At 35.6% G+C, this 18563-nt stretch overlaps 2 protein-coding genes across 2 annotated transcripts; both read right to left on the bottom strand.

Moving 5' to 3' along the window:
• Positions 1-5889: 5889 nt before the first annotated feature.
• On the bottom strand, positions 5890-15058 carry LOC104218081 (uncharacterized). The gene is made up of 11 exons (XM_070168438.1): positions 14358-15058; positions 14221-14290; positions 14014-14073; positions 13508-13584; positions 10291-10335; positions 8156-8228; positions 7940-8006; positions 7794-7850; positions 7363-7612; positions 7083-7146; positions 5890-6161 (listed from the first exon to the last, which is right to left on the bottom strand). The coding sequence occupies exons 1-9, from the start codon at positions 14370-14372 to the stop codon at positions 7519-7521; spliced, it is 558 nt and encodes a 185-aa protein (XP_070024539.1). The 5' UTR covers positions 14373-15058; the 3' UTR covers positions 5890-6161; positions 7083-7146; positions 7363-7518.
• On the bottom strand, positions 14274-17161 carry LOC104218082 (putative pentatricopeptide repeat-containing protein At1g12700, mitochondrial). Its single transcript, XM_070168437.1, has 2 exons — positions 15065-17161; positions 14274-14293 (listed from the first exon to the last, which is right to left on the bottom strand). Exon 1 carries the CDS (start codon positions 17088-17090, stop codon positions 15303-15305), a length of 1788 nt encoding a protein of 595 aa, XP_070024538.1. The 5' UTR covers positions 17091-17161; the 3' UTR covers positions 14274-14293; positions 15065-15302.
• Between the last annotated feature and the right edge of the window lie 1402 nt (positions 17162-18563).

The raw sequence follows: 18563 nt of genomic DNA, 5'->3' as shown, positions 1-18563 counted from the left end.
TTCTGACGGGTACAAAACAGCTTTATGTCAGATCGACGAGACAACACACACACATAACGTAGTATTTAACCGCGCTATATATAGACATAACGTAGTATTTACCCGCACTATGCTTTGCATGTTAAATGTTCTAACAGGTACGAAATAGCTTTATGTCAGTTGGGCAGCTTTTTCAGATCCGCAAGACAACACACAATCATAAATTAAAAATATTTATGAAATTTCAATGTTGTTTCCAGTTCTTCCGATTATATAATTTTTTTATTATCATTAAAAACTGAAATGGAGAAATTCAACTCATAATTAACAAACATAATTTTATTTTATAAGTTTTGCAACATAAACAAAACAACTAAATATTACAACACAAACTCATTGATAGTTAGGCACAATAGATGAACACTCACCCCGAGCTTGATTACTGTTGCCACCCAAAGGATATTTTCGACGGTCGTATCCTATTTGCGAGCATATACCACATCTGCGCGCATAAACGGTATCACTAACATCCATTTGGTTCCGTATACGCGCTCTCTTTTTCACCTGTATTCGACGCAAATAGGACTTGTTACACACCATTTTAAATGGTTCAGGCGGCCAATAATGCTCAGCACCCAATTGCTGCAACTGCCCATTATATGTGTTTAGGTATTTCGCAACACTATATTGTTGATCAACATAGTTGGTTACACCTAAACCCACTTGTTGAAAGCACTTGATGGCATATGAGCAAGGCATGTGGTAGATGGACCATTTTCCACAAGACCATAACCTTGTAGATTCATTTACAGTATGTACATTATTACCCCGATTTTGATGGATAGCGGTGCGAACTTCAAAAAAATTTCTTTCGTTATCATACTGCAAAAATGAATGCCAATGCGCTTGCCGTCTGTATTTCTCAAATCTCTTCATCGGCACTGGCATAAATTCAACACCCCTTTCCATCAATGACGTTGAAGCTGCAGACCTTTCAACAAACCTCTCCGCCATCTACTTGAACGACATCTGTACCATGGTTGTGACATGCAATCCTCTTGCCGACTTCAATAACCCGTTGAAAAACTCTGACACATTTGTAGTCAGAGTTCCCCATCGTCTGCCACCATCCGCATGCAACGTCCACTTTTTAGGGTCATGTCGCATTAACCAGCGATTGGCTGCCCCGTCTTCTTTCCTGATATATTCCATATGCCTCCGGAATTTATGTTATTGATGGTCTATTGCTGCCATCCACATCAAATCATGCAGATCCTTGTTGGGATATGCCTTTTGGAAATTGGCTTTAAGGTGCCTAACACAGTAATGATGGTAGGCATAAGGTTCTTGCCATGCAGGCAAGTTCTCCACAGAACTTAAGATACCACCGGGCCGATCAGATATTAGACAAATACCGGAACGTTGTTTGACAACGTGCTCTTTCAAGTGGTTCAAAAACAGCGTCCACGTCTCTTGGCTTTTATTGGCACAAATAGCAAAAGCTAGAAGAAATATCTGTCCATTAGCATCTACTGCCACGACTATCAACAGCTTGATATCGTACTTTTCATAGACATGAGTGTCGTCTATGGATATTACGGGCCGACAATGCGAAAAACCACCAATTGCTTGTTTAAACGCCTAGAACACGTAATTGAATATATATTCTGGTTTACCTGGAATCCGCTCATGCTTCCATTCAACAACTATCCCAGGGTTAGACTGTTATAGTGCAGCCGTGTACCTAAGCAGATCTACAAATGACTTATCCCAATTATCATAGACTATTTCAAACGCTCGTTTGCGCCCGAGATATGCCTTTCTTTTAGTAATGGTATGGCTATGTTCCTGGTGGACCGTTGTAATGCACTCTTTGATTTTATACCTTATGGACGCTTCGATGTGTGGAATAAGAACAAGAGAAATCAAGTCAATATCCAAGTTGAAGTGATTCCCGTTGAATGTGTCCATTTCGCATGTATGGGTGGGAATATGTTTACCCACTTTCCACAGACCTGTCTTGTTCTTGCTCGCACGCAACATCCAATGACATGGCCAAAACCACCTGCGACAAACAACCTTGTATACAACCGGACTTGACTCTCACACCGTCATCTCACGATACTCTTTTATATTGTGCATTTTACAAGCCCTGCTGAGACGTGATTTATCAGGAAAAAGCATGCCCTTTGCCAGCACCGTTGGTCTAGACTCATCTCACATTGCTGTCCGAATTTCATCAAAATCCCTTGTGAGAGCTTCCACATCCGGCATGCTTGGCAAGTTATCAAGGTAAGGAATCTCCCTTGAATAAAATGGCACTTGGGACTCGTACACTCTTCGTCTAGGGGGGGAGGTGGAGCATACTCTCTCGTCAAATCAGGTCCTTCCTTCTCATCCTCCTCATCACCATCCTCACGAGGAAATGGTGTCTCGTCTCCAGATTCATAAGCATTATTGTCGTAATCATTATTCTTTTCTTCACTCTGTGCATCTGCCATATCCCGATTTAATACGTCGTCTTCGGGCAATTGAGTGAGTACATTTGGTTCAACTTGCTCGTTTTCACTGCATAATCAACAAAATAATAAGATGCTAAATTTAATAAATACTTTCCATATAGCCGTATCACTTCACTTACAAGTCGTAATGTGATAAAATTCCATGATGAACATTTTCATTTAGGTGATGGCTCCCGGATAGACCACCATGATTCAACACACTAAAACTATGCTTGGGTTCATAATTTGTAAAATTCATATCCGGCATGTACCCCCTGTTAAATATATGAGCATTAATACAAATTCAATACAATAAAAATGTACATCGTAACACAAAGAAAAATTAAAGCTTACCACTCGTCTTGTGAATTATGTAAAGCAGGCGGGGAGAAGTTTAAATCAAGGAAAACTCTTTCATCCGGAACCTGTCCGGCAAAAACTCATCTAGAATAGCCACCCGATGACTGGGGGTTATCCGGAACTTGTCCGGTAACCTCATTGTTTTGAACGTCTTCGACATTGACGTACATATCCAACATATTTATTACAAGATATTCCCAGTATTCATCCGGAGTCCTCAGAAAATCCCTCAAAGTTTCATCATCGTAGATGTTTAACTCTGAGTAAAAAGCAGCCCCGTGCGAAGTGACGGAATATGGATATCTTCCGGTTACTTTAAGTATCACTGAACGTTTCCTCACACCCATTTTTTTGTATAACAACGATATCAGTTTATCGTACTCTATTGTAAGTGGTAATTTAACATGACCCTGTGGAGATAAACTATACCTCATAGAGTTATTCTCCATCACAACCTCATCCCCCCCCCCCCCCCAAATATAATGAAACTCTTATTCTACGCTCTTCAGACATTAAGAAAAAAATGCTTCAGAATTTAACAATAAGAAAAAATTGAACGGAAGTTAGAATTTTTTGTGAACGAATTTTCCTAAAATCCTAACCACTTTATATAGGAAATGGCTAGCCCGGGATATGAATTTTTTTTGCTGTATAGCGTTCTTTAAATATACGCTATACACATTTAAATTATTGTTATGTCAGTTCACTTATTGGTGGGTCCATATTCAGGGTATAGCGTGTTTTTTGGGCGTTATATGTATAACATATGAATACAAGACGCTATACCTTCGGCAGACGTTACCGTTAAGGTGTAGTGTCTTGTATTTGCACGCTATATATAGAAATGTATTTTTTCAAACACATATTAAGGTAATTTGAGTTCAAAAAAATAATATTTAGGTTCTAGACTCCTAATTTTGCAGGAAACCTGTTACTTCATTGTAGTTCTTTATTTCTTTTCAAAGTTTTAGCTTAAATACTTTCAACTTTACATAATTCATAATCTTCAAATTTGATTTTTGTACACGTATACTTGAGTTTCGATTACAATTTGACCCGCAAATTATACTATTTTGATCCGTTTTGACCAAATAGTTTAATAAGTAATTTCAAATTCATTCCGTTAGATCAAGTCACAATCCGTCTAAACATGGCCGTATAGTGGCCTCTAGGCCACCTAATTTCGTATCAGTTTTTCAATTCGGTAAATAAATTTACAAGTTTTTTATTTAAATACTTGCAATTAACGAAATAATTATCATTAAACACTTTTGACTATTGACCAAGCCTACTTGTTAACAATATATGTGACGTGGCAGTAGTGAATGAAAAGAAAAGATAAAAAAAAAAGTAACAAATAATAAAAAATTCACAAATATCCACCCGACACCCTATCTCCCCATTCCCTTTCCCTTTCTTTTCCTTTCTTTCCCCCGGCATCACCTGTCCTTCTGTTTCTCTTTTTTCTTTTCTCTTTTTCATCTCCATTAGAGGCTTTGAAGTTTTTCATTGTACAATAAAAATGCACCTATTCTCCATAAAACTATTTCAAATAATTCAATGGTCTGGCTTCCCAAATATCACAATATCTCCTAGACCTACCAACATATGTCTCCTTCCCCATTTAAGCCGTTGAAAAATGCCCAAAAATACATCATCCTTAGGAATCAAAAGAGACAACAATTTTTTCTTCAGTAAAAGCTTCACTGCAAAAAATTATAATGAATATCATCTTTAATTTTTTCTTGTTTGAGGGATTGTCCATGACAAATAAAAAATTTCGGCCTTTTAATGGTGATTAATTGAGGCAATGGCTAATTTTACTGATTTAGGAGATCTTTTGAGAGGATGTTTAAGATGAAGTGAATAGAAACAAAAATTAATGATGGTTGAGTATTGAATATGGTGAAATGGTGGTGGATTGGCAGGAGCTTTGAATACGAAGAAGAAGAAGACAAAAAATTGATTTTTTGTAAAGAGGAGGAGAATAAAAATCTTGTACAATGTTTTTTTTAAAAGTAGGACCCAAAGATTACATATGTCTAAGAATAAAAGGCTTAGTATATGACGTGTTAGTCATATCACAGCGAATGAAGAACAAGTTCAGCCGGATATGTTTATTACTAGTATTAAGTTCATCAAGTATAGGTGTTCAAATGAAAAAAATAAAAGTTTATATACCGAAATGACAAGCTGGTTCAAGTTTAATTGGCTACAAGATCGTTTTGCCATCAAAATATAAAGATGGAGTTCTATACCACTTTTGTGAAAATATTGATTTCAGCATGCAAAAGATAGTTATATTTTCACTAGGGTATATTAAAACGTGATAAACTTACAACGTTTGAACTCTAAATCTGCTGTAAAATAGTTATTTTGATTTTCCTATATAGAGGGAATCCAATTTTTATTTTTATTTTTTTCGTTCAAAAAGGAAAACTTAATATAACTAGGAAATTAATACTTTAATTATGTTTTTAAGTTTTCAGCCTAGCAATTGTCTCTCTGTTCCTTTCCCAGAGCACAAATACAAAGTCCTAAAAAGAGAGAATATTAAAATTAAAGAAATCATGACATTCACCCTGAATACCAGTAGCATTCCAGTTTCAAATTTATGTCAAGCCTCCAATCAGCCTTATTTATAATGCTTCCATTCACACGGCCAAGTCAAGGCAAGACAATGCAACAAGAAAATATCAGCATGAATTCATAAACTTCAAAATGCACTTTATTGAAACTTAAATTAACAAGATCACAGCTGACATTCAAATGGAATGGGAGCCTTGGAACAACACTAAAGTTGTCTCCATATGACCTATAAATCACGGGTTCAAGCCGTGGAATTAGCTACTGGTGTTTGCATCAGGGTAGACTGCCTACATCACACTCCCTTGGGGTGCGGTCCTTCCCCAGACCCTGCGTAAACGCTGAATACTTTGTGCACCGGAGTGCCCTTTTCACAACTGACATTCAAATGATTCTAGAAACAGGTTAATTTCGTGATGAACGTGACCACATTGAAAACTAAACATAGCAGAAATTAGATATATGTTACTCCATAATCCTGAATAAGAATTCCCAATTTATATTGTGGAAGTATAATAATGGATACAATATTGTATTACTACTGTTAAAAAGATCTATCATCATCAATAGTACTCCGGAAGTTTTTCCCCAACTCATAAGGGTAAGGCAAGATAATCCGCTATCACCGTACCTTTTTTTCTTACTTCTCTTGTCATAGAAAATGCAGAAAGGAGTAGCAGTCAAGTAGTGGCTGTTGTCCCTTGATGAAGACTGCTCGTTCCAAAAACATTGTACCTGTGAAGTATGGCATGAAGGACAAGTGGTTCAACATTTAATTATAAAACTCACATTTTTCTATCATATTAAGAGTGTAGTAAGATCTGATTTCCAAGATAAGAATGGAAAAACAATCAAAATAACAAAAGTATTCCACCTCCTTAACAAGCCTGGCTGAAAAGCTCAATATATTGCATTAGATGCCATTTCTTTTACAAGGATAAAAGCAAATTGTAGCGCGGTGACAGTATAGCCAAATAAACTAAGCAAAAGAAATATTCACTTCTTATTTTCCAAGTGAATCTCTGGTATCATATCAAGGACAGAAGGTTCTCTCCCTTATAACATTTATCAATAACTCAGTTCTAGTTGCATAAAAGGAGAAGCCCCTTCCAGCCATTTCCTTCATAAAAGTTGTCATTTCACTAATTTGACTACACTTGAGAAATCCTTGCGCACAATAACATGGTAAATGACATTATTTGCAAAACAACTGTTGTCCTCCATTTTTCTTAGCATATCTTTAGCTTCATCTAACAACCCTTCCCGACAAAATCCATTTACCATTGTATTGTATGTTCTCGCATTCGGAAGCAATCCACTTTAAGAAAGCTTCTCGAAAATTGCATGAGCCTTGTCAAGTTTGCAATTTTTGCACAATCCATTAGTGACAATATTGTAAAATATAATATCAGTATTTTCTCTCTTTCTTTCCAACTTATTAAAGAGTGACATAGATTCTTCAACAAGTCCATACTTAAAATAACCATTAAGCAAAGTGACGTAAGTGTATAACTCAGGTATGGCCCCATAGATAGCATCTCAGCAAAGAAATTTTTGGCAGAGCCAATTCTTCCAACTTCAAACAGACCCTTTTCGAGAAATTTCAAGAAATAGATTCTTTGTTATTTGTTCTTTCTTTATGGTGCAAACACATACCCGGATCAGCCTGGTTCTTCCCATGTTCCGGGTTCAGGGCCTGCTCCATGTCCCCACCATTCTCCTGTCGTACAAGAATAACAGAAGAACACTAAAGATGCTGATGTCAAATTGGAAATATATCAGAAACTTATGGGGTAAATTCTCAGAGCACATTCACATTGAACTCGGAGATGGTAGGAAAATCCTCTTCAAGCAAGACAGATGGATAGGGAACAAACCACTCAAGGAGCAATCCCAACAGAAGAAGTGTATTAGTCTCCACAAGGATGGAACATACCTTTGAAAAGAAGGTGTAATGACTGTGAAATGGAGAAAATGAGCCAATTTTTGCAGGTGAATGAGGGATGTCAAGGGCTGCAAGCAGAACCAGACAAGACCAGATGGAAGGAAGTTTACAGCTCAGATTTGGTACATGTTTTTGAATTTATTTGATCTAAAACGGTGCATGTCGGAAACTCTGATTGAATTGCTGCTGAGATGGATAAGGGTAGTCAAACTTCAAATAGCTGCCAGGACAATTTGGAACACTGTACCAGCAATTGTTTAGTGGATGGTCTGGAAATAAAGGAAACAAAAGATACTTTGAAGGCAAAAAAGAGAAGATTTATAATTTAAAATATAGATGTATAACTCTTTTAGTTTTTTGGTGTAAGAACAAAAAATGTACAGGAAGCTGAGAGTGTGATAGATTTTCTAAGTTCATCTCACGTGCAACAAAACTGAATTTTATATTTTGTACTGCACATCCTAAGCGCCCCTTGGGTGCTACAAATAAAAAAAAAACTTGTATAAGGACACTTGGTGGACTGCCACATTAAATTATTCTTAACATGTTGCGAAGTATTTAAGCTTACCTTGTTATCGGTTGGGTCGCTTTCAGAACATAGTTTTTGGTGTGAGTGTGACCGCGATAAGCTTGTTCTGCAAACCCACACATAAACAAAATTTGATATCATGTAATAATGTCTCGCAATGTAACTACAGATCTAGCTTCTAGAATAGGCTTTTGACAGGAAGCACATTTCAGTGCTGCAAATTTCTTTTATGACAAGAAGAGCCTTGAAATTTACCTTTTCTGTCATAATGTCCCCAACTTTCGTTGCATGGATGATCTTCCCTGTGATATGGTTTTCCAGGGATCTTCTGGTTCAAGAGAGTTAATGAGAGAGAGGAGGTAAATTGGCAAATAGAAGGAGAACAAAGTACAAAGACCAGCTATTTATGTTGGCATTAAGGCTGTATTTGGTCCATGCCCAGCCCGGGACCGGACCGGGACCGCGAGACCACGGGCTAAACAGGCCGGTCCAAACGGTCCGGTCCCAAGCGGTCCTAGGAGCCCACTGTGGGCCGGTCCTCCATGTTGAGACCGCGAGCCCGGGACCGTTTAGCCCGGGACCGGCTGGCGGGCCAACGGTTGGAAGTTTAAAAATTAGTCGTTGGCCTGCCAATTTAGCCGTTTGGCTTTTTAAAAAATAGCCATTTGGCCCTCAAACTTTGTTTTAACCCCAAATTTTTTATAATTACACTTTTTCCCTATTCTCAACTATAAATACCCCCTCATTCTTTCATTTTTAGTCACAAAATCATCAATCCCTCTCATTTCTCAAACTCAAATTGAAGTATTCAAGTCTTCACTCATCTTTCATTTTCTCAAACTCAAATTCTTAATTCAAGTTAAATCATGTCCGGTGATTCTAAATTGCACCCATTTGCTTTGGAACACTTTAATGTGGTAGAAGAAAATGAAGAAGTTTACATAATAAAGTGCAAGAACTGTGGTCGAGTCTACACTCATCGTCCAAAGTTGGAGGGCGCATGCTATTTAAGGAGGCATATAAAGAGTTATCTTGCGCGTTCTCCAGACATTCGTATTTAAGATTTTTAGTTGATTTGAGACAACTTGTGTTATTTTAAAATTATTAGACGTATTATGCTTAATGTTTTAGTTTTGTTAGATTAATTTGAAGTATTATGTTGAAGGCATTGAACTTTAATTTGAAGTACTAAATGTAAACTTTAATCTGCAGCTTTGATACCGAGTTCATCTTAATATATATATATATATATATATATATATAGCTAATGTTATATCGAAATTCAAATATAGCTTATATACTCTACACTTAGTATATCTATAATACTATACTACTATATAAAAATGAATGGTATTCTCAGAATGAGATAAAAATGAATTTGATGGATGTATTAAAGAACATGATAAAAAAAATATACACAACTGAACTGAAGAAGCTTAAAAGGTGTATCCGAATCCCTAAATAAGTCTCCAACAAAAGAAAATTCTCGCATGGAACACCTAAGAGTATAACCTAGCAATCAATGAAATAGGTGAAAATCGTGAAAAGAGTTTTTTGATTTCATCCTCGGCATATTTTCTACTTCTTGCAAATAGCAACCTTGTTATTATATTCTACATTTTAAGTGCTTTTGTACCCCATTCAAGAATTAATGCAGCAAGCCATAAGGAGACAATTGTTGAGAAAATTTAATATGGGAAAAGAGTGAAGTCTTCATACTAAGACGAAAGAATGATAAAACTAAGATGAAAAATGAGTTGCAATGGCCTATTTCCAGCGCATGAAAACTTCAGACATTGAACAAGACCTAAACTTGTTACCCTGTCCACCTAAGCAATAATAGCTACTACCCTTGATAACAAATACAATAACAATTAATGGTAGTTTTTATGCCGTTTGATATCAAATAATGCACTATCTTTTGTCAAATACTAAAAATTGAAAGATAGTACAAAACACTTTAACGGGATTTTCAAAGATATATAGAGGGAACCCAATTATTTTTTGTTCAAAAAGGAAAACTTACTAGTTAATATAACTAGAAACCTTAACAAGATCATTTCCGACTATGTTGGAACCTGTCTTGTAAGATCTGTCAAACAAGTAAAAGAACCACAAAATGCTCTTGATAACAAGTCAATATTAATCACTAAAAAAACAGACGAAACACCGTTTGTTTAGTTTCAAGGAATTGTTGTCTTAAAAACAGGCTGATATAAACATAGGTAACCAGAAAAGTAGTGCAGTAGACCACATCAAGAGCCTAAAACAAATACTAGAAGGACCAAGCATGCAAATAGATTAAGCCCTTGATTCATTTATTATTATCATCATCTAGTAATATCCTCATATGTAAGCATTTACACGGTTCAGCGCGTTCCTATGCTCACTTGCAACAACACGAACAACATCTCCAGAGGACAGCTCATACCAGCCTGATCAACAAAATAGAGGGAACCCAATTATTTTTGTTCAAAAAGGAAACCTTACTAGTTAATGTAACTAGGAACCTTAACAAGATCATTTCTGACTATGTTGGAACTTGTCTTATAAGATCATTCAAACAAGTGAAAGAACCACAAAATGCTCTTGAGTATATCACTAAAAACAAACGAAACACCATTTGTTTTGTTTCAAGGAATTGCCGTCTTAAAAACAGCTTGTTATAAGCACATGTAACCAGGAAAGTAGTGGAGTAGACCACATCAAGAGCCATAAACAAATACTAGAAGAACCAAGCATGCAAATATATACGAGATTAATCCCTTCAAGGGGATTTTGAACTAATTAGAGGGAACCCAATTATTTTTGTTCAAAAAAGAAACCTTACTAGTTAATATAACTAGGAATCTTAAGTATATCATTTCCTACTATGTTGGAACCTGTCTTATAAGATCTTTCAAACAAGTAAACAGCTAACAAAATGCTCTTAAGTATATCTCAATATTAATCCCTAAAAAATAGATGAAACACCTATTGTATGGATTCAAGGAATTGCCGTCTTAAAATCAGCCTGTTATAAACACAGTAACCAGAAAAGTAGTCCACATCAAGAGGCGCAAACAAATACTAGAAGAACCAAGCATGCAAATATATACAAGATCAAGTGTTTGATCCAGTTATTTATTATCATCATCATCTAGTAACCTCCTCATATGTAAGCATTTACACGGTTCAACTCGTTCTTATGCTCACATGCTACAGCACTGAAAACATCTCCAGTGGACACCTCATACCACTCTGATCAACAACAGGAATGTGCCTGATGCGGTTATCAACAACTTATTGTTCCCTTGTTCCATTAAACAGAGTTTTTTTTTGAGTATTGCTGAACCCATTCATGGTGATTGCATACATGACTTCATCGGGCTCACAATTTTTCTCCCTCACCAACTTTTTAAACAATTCAACTGCATCGTTGACCTTATTTTCAGCAAAAAAATCCCCTTATTAGGGTGTTAAAGATGACAACATTAAATGATGCCATTCTTAAGTAAATGGGTTAACACTAAAAATCAAGAATAACACGATGCATCAGGCAATATCTGTTAATCACGATATTCAGGATGACTCGTTTAATTGGGATACCCAATTTCTGCATTTCTCCAACAAAAGAAACGACAACAGAGTAATGCTTCATATTTATCATTAGCTCACAGATATTCTCCCTCACCAACTTTTTAAACAATTCAACTGCCTCTTTGACCTTATTTTCACCAAAGATTCCCACAACAGGGTGCTAAACGTTACAACATCAAATGCGATGTTATTCTTCAATTAAATTGGTAACATCGAATATTCACAATCAGCATGATGCATCAGACAATATCTGTTAATTATGATATTCAAGATGACTCAATCAAATGGGATACCCAATTTCTGCATTTCTCCAAAAAGAAAAACGACAGCAGAGTAATGCTTTATATTTAGCATACAACAACAACAACCCAGTATAATTCCACTTAGTGGGTTCTGGGGAGGGTAGTGTGTACGCAGACCTTACCCCTACCCTGGGGTAGAGAAGTTGTTTCCAATAGACTCTCGGCATCCTTCCCTCCAAGAACTTCCCACCTTGCTCTTGGGGAGAGTTGAACTCACAACCTTTTGGTTGGAAGTGGAGGTTGCTTACCACAGAGCAACCCCTCTTGTCTTTTATATTTACCAGTCTTAAATAATTTAGAGAAGTCGACAACAGAAGGAAGAGGTTGTGTTTAACCATTTTATAAAGAGAGTCACAGCATCATCCAAACACTTGGCATTCTAAGACTTACTACTACTATGGCATGAAGAATAAGCACTGATTGCAAATGCCAAACCAGTATAGAAAGTAGCAAAGAAAGAGATCAACTGAATATCATTGCAAGATTAACGCAAAGAAATTTTCTTCATCTTCGATGGCCTAATTTCTGTGGATGTGAGCTCGGTGTGCCCTAATTTTGCACAATTTTTATTTGGTATGCAGGAGTAGAGGGAGCAAATAGTGGGTTATCAGTTAGAGCCCTTTGGCTTAGCTGATTTAAGTGTTGAAGCTGATTTAATAACTAAACAGTTACATGTTTGGATAAAAGTGCTGAAACTGATAATAACCGTTGATAAACACCTTTTTCGGTTAAAATAACACAACTGCCCTTAAAGTTGTTGACACTAATAAAGACGCAATTTTTACAAGGTTTTAAATTCTAAGTTGACTCAAATGCAAAACAATTTACGTCTCATTTATTTTTAATACAAATTGATTAGAAAAAATTATTTTTGATAAATATCAATTAATTTATGATAAGCTAAAATATAATCATAAGCTATACTATAAAAGTTAATAATTTGATTAAAGTTTGGTAGAAAAACATATACTTAAATAATATAGAAAATGATGGAATAATACATACGAAACAAACACTTAATAGAATTTTCTTTGTTGCTGATTAAATAAAAAAAATTAACTATCTAAACTGGAATCCAAATAAATAAAAGAAACATCGCTGATGTGTTGGATCCAAAAAGATGGGCCTTGATACCTAGTAATTCAAAGAAATCTATCACATTGTCAGAACGTTCCAAGGAGTCATTTTATGCTCTTAGCTAAGAAAGTTAGAATTGTGTCAAAATAAGTTGGCTGCCCCAAAATCTAAAATCGATAAAGATGAAGACTGAGATATTCTTAATGGTGGTGGCCGATGATGTTGCTGCGTTTTGGAAAAAAAAAGTGTAACGAGTGAGGGAGCGAAGTCATGGAGAGGGTTGGGGGTTTTATTTCAATAAGGGTATTTAGAGAATTGTGAAATACTTGTTCACTCATTATGGTGCAAACATATACCCGGATCAGCCTGGTTCTTCCCATGTTCCGGTTCGGGGCCTGCTCCCCGCCCCCACCATTCTCTTGTCGTAGAAGAACAGCAGAAGGACAATAAAGATGCTGATGCCAAATTGGAAATATTTAAGAAACTTATGGGGTAAATTCTCAGAGCAATTTCACATTGAACTCGGAGATGGTAGACAGATGGATAGGGAACAGACCACTCAAGGAGAAATTTCCCAACATTTTCATCTTTGCAACTAATCATCATGCAACAGAAGAAGTGCACTAGTCTCCACAAGGATGGAACATACCTTTGAAAAGAAGGTGTAATGACTGTGAAATGGAGGAAATGACCCAATTTTTGCAAGTGAGTGAAGGATGTCAAGGGCTGTAAGCAGAACCAGATGTATAACTCTTTTACTTTTTTGGTGTAAGAACAAAAATGTACAGGAAGTTCAGATGATGATAGATTTTCTAAGTTCATCTCAAGTGCAACAAATGAATTGAATTTTATATTTTGTAACTGCAAGTCCTAAGCACCCTTTTGGGTGCTACAACAACAACAACCCAGTAAAATCCCATAAGTGGAGTCTGGGAGGGTAGTGTGTACGCAGACCTTACCCCTACCCGGCGGAGTAGAGAGGTTGTTTGCTTGGGTGCTACAAATAATAAAATTCTTATATAAGGCCACTTGGTGGACTGCCACATTTAAATAATTCTTAACATGTTGCAAAGTATTTAAACTTATCTTATTGTGTCCGAAGCAAATACACTAAAAAAAGGCTAGAGGTTTTAAAAATGAAGCAGAAAATAGCACCTTTTATCAGTTGCATCGCTTTCAGAACTTCAATTTTTGGCATGACGGGATATGCTTGTTCTGCAAAGCACACGTATAAAAATTTGATATCATGTAATAATATGTCTCGCAATCTAACTACAAATCTAGCTTCTAGAATAGCTTTGACAGGAAGCACATTTCCGTGCTGCAAATTTCTTTTATGACGAGAAGAGCCTTGAAGTTTACCTTTTCTGTCATAATATCCCCGACTTTCGTTGCATGGATGATCTTCCCCGTGATATGGTTTTCCAGGGATCTTCTGGTTCAAGAGGGTTAATGAGAGAGGAGGCAAAAAAGAAAGAGAACAAAGTACCAAGACCAACCATTTGTGTTGGCATCTAGTAAATCATCTTCCAAATACTAGACAGTAGAAAATGGAGATTCAAAACTTTTAAGCCTGGCAAATTGCCTGTATTGTCAGAAGAAAATTCATAAGCTTTTAAGTGTACTGTAATATGTTAATCTGACAATTGACATTCAAATTGAAGATTCATGATCACATTGAAACAAAAAACATAGAAGATAATAGATATATGTTACTATCCAATAGTGTCCACAGGATTCAATATTCCATAAAGAACTAAATATGAATTCTTAAAATATAAAGCAGAGTACAAACTAAAAAGCTAAAATCCATATCTAAAATAAAGAAACAAACATTTACAGTAGAGAATTGCAGACAGATTTCTATGCCTTCAAAAGAAATCCCTTCCCTCCATCTTCTAAGTTAGTTGACAATTACGATATGGAGTACGGGGTTAACGGTCAATTTCTGAACAAGTTCTATTTCAGTTTCAGGAATGTCACAAATATTCCTACTATTATGAGGCACGGTTGATCTTGTCAGCTGTGTGCTCCAATTAGTTGATATTACCAAGACTCTAGAAACTACAGAAAAAATTGTAACTATAGCAAGTTCTAAGTTGCAGGCAGTTATTTATATTCAAATAGTAGAAAATGATAATACATGAAAATAACACTGAAAATGATATTTCTAGACTTATAATGTGTACATATAAGGGAAACTCACATTATTTATTAAATAAGCAGAGCAGTAATCTGATTTCCAACATAAAGAAGAGTGGAAAACAAAAAAAAAATATCAAAATTGATGTAGCTCATCAATACGCCTGCTGGAAAGCCCAAGCAACGTTCTAATTGCCTTTTATCAGCTTCTGCAATTGCATTGGATGGCATACCTTTGCAGGGATAAATGGAAGCTGTATCATAATGATACTATAGGCGAATAAAACAAGCTAAATAATTATTCACTTCTTATTTTCCAAGTGAAAATCTGGTATCATGTCAAGGACGGATGGATTCTCCCTTATAACGTTTATCAATAACTCGGTTGTAGTTGCATCAAATGAGAAGCCCCTTCCATCCATTTCCTTCATAAGAATTGTCATTTCACTAATTCTATTGCACCTGAGAAATCCTTGAACAATAACATTGTAAGTGATACCATTTGGCAAACAACCGTTGTCCTCCATTTTTCTTAGCATATCTTTAGCTTCATCTAACAACCCTTCTAGACAGAATTTATTTATCATTGTAGTGTATGTTCTCACATTCGGAAGTAGTCCAATTAAAGAAAGCGCCCCAAAAACAGCAAGAGCTTTGTCAAGTTTACCATTTTTGCACAATCCATTAATGACAACATTATAAAATTCAATATCAACATTTTCTCTCTTTCTTTCCAACTCATTAAAGAGTGACATAGCTTCTTCAACAAGTCCATACTTAAAATAACCCTTGAGTAAAGTGCAATGAATGCCTAAATCAGGTACAAGCCCCGTAGATAGCATCTCATCAAAGAACTTTTTTGCAGAGCCAACCCGTCCAACTTCAAACAGACCTTGCGAGATGGTATTGTAGTTAACAATATTAGGCTGTGATCCCCTTCGAGAAATTTCACGAAACAACTGTGTGGCCTCATCCAACTTCTTTTTCTTACAATATCCATTTATTAGTATGTTATAGCTAATAATGTTAGGCTCAATGCACTTATCTATCATGAAATCCAAAATTCTCCTCGCTCTATCCATTTGACCACGCAAACAATATCCATCCATTATCACATTGTAAGTGAATATATCAGGCTCTACACCTTTTTCGTTCATAATGCTCATTACTTCCTCGGCATCTTCAACTTTCCCTTCTTTGCACAGTCCATCAATCACCATATTGAAGGTGTAGACATCTGGATAAATATTAAGGTTTAACATCTCAGAGAACAAAGCCCTAACCTTTTCCCACTGACCAAACTTACACAAACCATCAATCAATGAATTAAATGTGAATATGTCTGGACATATGCCTTTCTTTTTCATCTCGTTCAAAAGGCTGATAGCCGCATCTAAATTTCTCTCTTTGCAAAGGGAATCTATGACAATGTTGTAGTTAAATATGTCGGGCTTAGTGCTCCCTTGTTCCATTAACCGGAGCAAACTAACAGTTTTTTCAGTATGACCCCTTTTGCTGAGCCCATTCATGACTGTTCCATACATGACTTCATTAGGCTCACAAATCTTCTCTCTCACCAACTTTTTGAACAAGTCAACTGCATCTTTGACCTTATTTTCAGCAAAGATTCCCCTAATTAGGGTGGTAAAGGTGACAACATCAAATGGAATGCCTTTCTTCAAGTAAATGGCTAACACCGAAAATGCACAATCAACACGATGCATCAAGCAATAACTGTTAATCACGATACTCAAGATGAAATCATTAATTGGGATACCCAATTTCTGCATTTCTCGAAAAAGAGAAACAACAGCAGAGTAATGCTTCATATTTAGCATAGTCTTAAATAATTTCGAGAAGTCCAAAACAGAAGGAAGAGGCTGCTTTCTGACCATTTGACGGAAGAGAGTCACAGCGTCATCTAAACACCTAACATTCTCAAACTTGCCATTTACCCCAAATTTACCATTTGACGAAATGGACATATTACTATGATTTGAAGAGTAAATTCTAACAGTAGTTGCCGAACAAGAACAGGAAATAGCAAAGAAAGAGAGAAAGGGAATACCATTGCTAGAAATTCTCCTCATCTTCAGCTAAGAAATCTCTAACAGTGAACTTCCCACAATGAAATTTCCAGAGAAAGTGAAAGTTATGTCTATTTCCTATGCCCTAATTTTGCTGAGTGGCTCCAAATTTTTGCTTATTTCAAAAAGTACTTTTCGAAAATTAAAATTAGTGTTTCATCAATTAATTTGTTAAGTACCTTTTGAAATATTTGATAAGTAAATTATATTTGACTAATTTTTTTCAAAAAATACTTTTAAGTGTCAAATAAGTGTTTAGTTTACAATTAGTATATTTAAAAGAGAGAAATAAAATTTTAATAGTAATTGTAAAAAGTTTCCATTAATTTGTTATTTTTATTTAATTAGAATATCAAATATCAAGTAAAAGTATATATTAAAGATTTTAATCAATATAAAATATAATTATCTAAATCAATAATATTGAGTATTCGATATTGCTTATTGTTTACATAATGATTCAATTATATTAAACCACTATCATTCAGTATATATTAAAAATTTGCTTCATAAATCCTATATAAATGAAGAAATCTATTTATATTGCAGAAATTAATGATATTTTTATCTTAAAAAAATATTTGCTTCTTAGAAGAAAATAGAATTTGTAGCTTTGAAAAACTGCTTTTGCTCTAAATCATTTTCACGTTTTGGCCAAACACGTTAAATTTCTGAAAATGTACTTTTTATCACAAAGAAAGAGGTACCGTTGGCCTCCAAAAAGCTTGGTCAAACATGCTCTTAGATGATTTGAGTTAAAATCTGCGTATGTCGTGATTTCCATTACACTGTAGTAGCTTCTTTTTTCTTTTTTCAAAATTTAACCGTATACTTCTTGGGTAAAAAAGCATCAAAATAATGCAAGACAATCACTGGGTCATCACTTGTTTTAAAACGAAACTCCGTGTTTTGAGGCCTTGAAAACCTCATTTAGAGTCACCTTGATTTGCGTGCGCAGTTCGGGCGCGTAGCCGGAAAGCTTAAATATGATAATTTGTGAAAAACGATAAGTTTTGATTATAAAATGAGCTAATTTGACGTCGGTCAACGTTTTGGGTAAACGGACCCGGGCCCATGATTTGACGGTCCCGGAGGGTCCGTACGAAAATATGGGACTCGGGCGTATGCCCGGAATCGAATTCCGAGGTCCCAAGTAGGGTTGTGCACGGATCGTATCGGATCGTATTTAGCATATTTCGGATTCGAATTTCGAATTTCGGATTATAGAAAATGCAATCCGAATCAGATCCGAATTATATCGGATCGGATTGGATTTTAAAGTTTGGATCGGATCATATTATTATGCCTCAAAGTTAAACTAATATGTATATTTTCTTTATAAAAGAGGCAATACATTAAGAAAAATTTATGTTTATGCAATTATGAGAGTATTATGGTGTCAATATAGCTAAATCTAGCAATTGTAAAGGTAATAACTTGGAGGTTGATGTAAATTAAAGTATAGTATTTATACAT

This window comes from Nicotiana sylvestris, chromosome 2 (assembly GCF_000393655.2).
Source record: "Nicotiana sylvestris chromosome 2, ASM39365v2, whole genome shotgun sequence".
In the NCBI taxonomy this organism is placed as follows: Eukaryota; Viridiplantae; Streptophyta; class Magnoliopsida; order Solanales; family Solanaceae; genus Nicotiana; species Nicotiana sylvestris.
The sequence above is the reverse complement of the archived record's forward strand: the minus strand, read 5'-3'. Positions and strand labels throughout refer to the sequence as shown.

Bases quoted from the DNA above. Each gene is read 5' to 3' on its own strand.
- LOC104218081 (XM_070168438.1), bottom strand. The intron at 13,585-14,013 runs GTGCTATTTTCT...TTCTGCTTACAG, and splicing joins AGCGATGCAACTGATAAAAG to CCCTTGACATCCTTCACTCA. The intron at 7,613-7,793 runs GTGAGATGAACT...TTGCTGGTACAG, and splicing joins AAAATTCAGTTTTGTTGCAC to TGTTCCAAATTGTCCTGGCA.
- LOC104218082 (XM_070168437.1), bottom strand. From the start codon at position 17,090: ATGAGGAGAATTTCTAGCAATGGTATTCCCTTTCTCTCTTTCTTTGCT.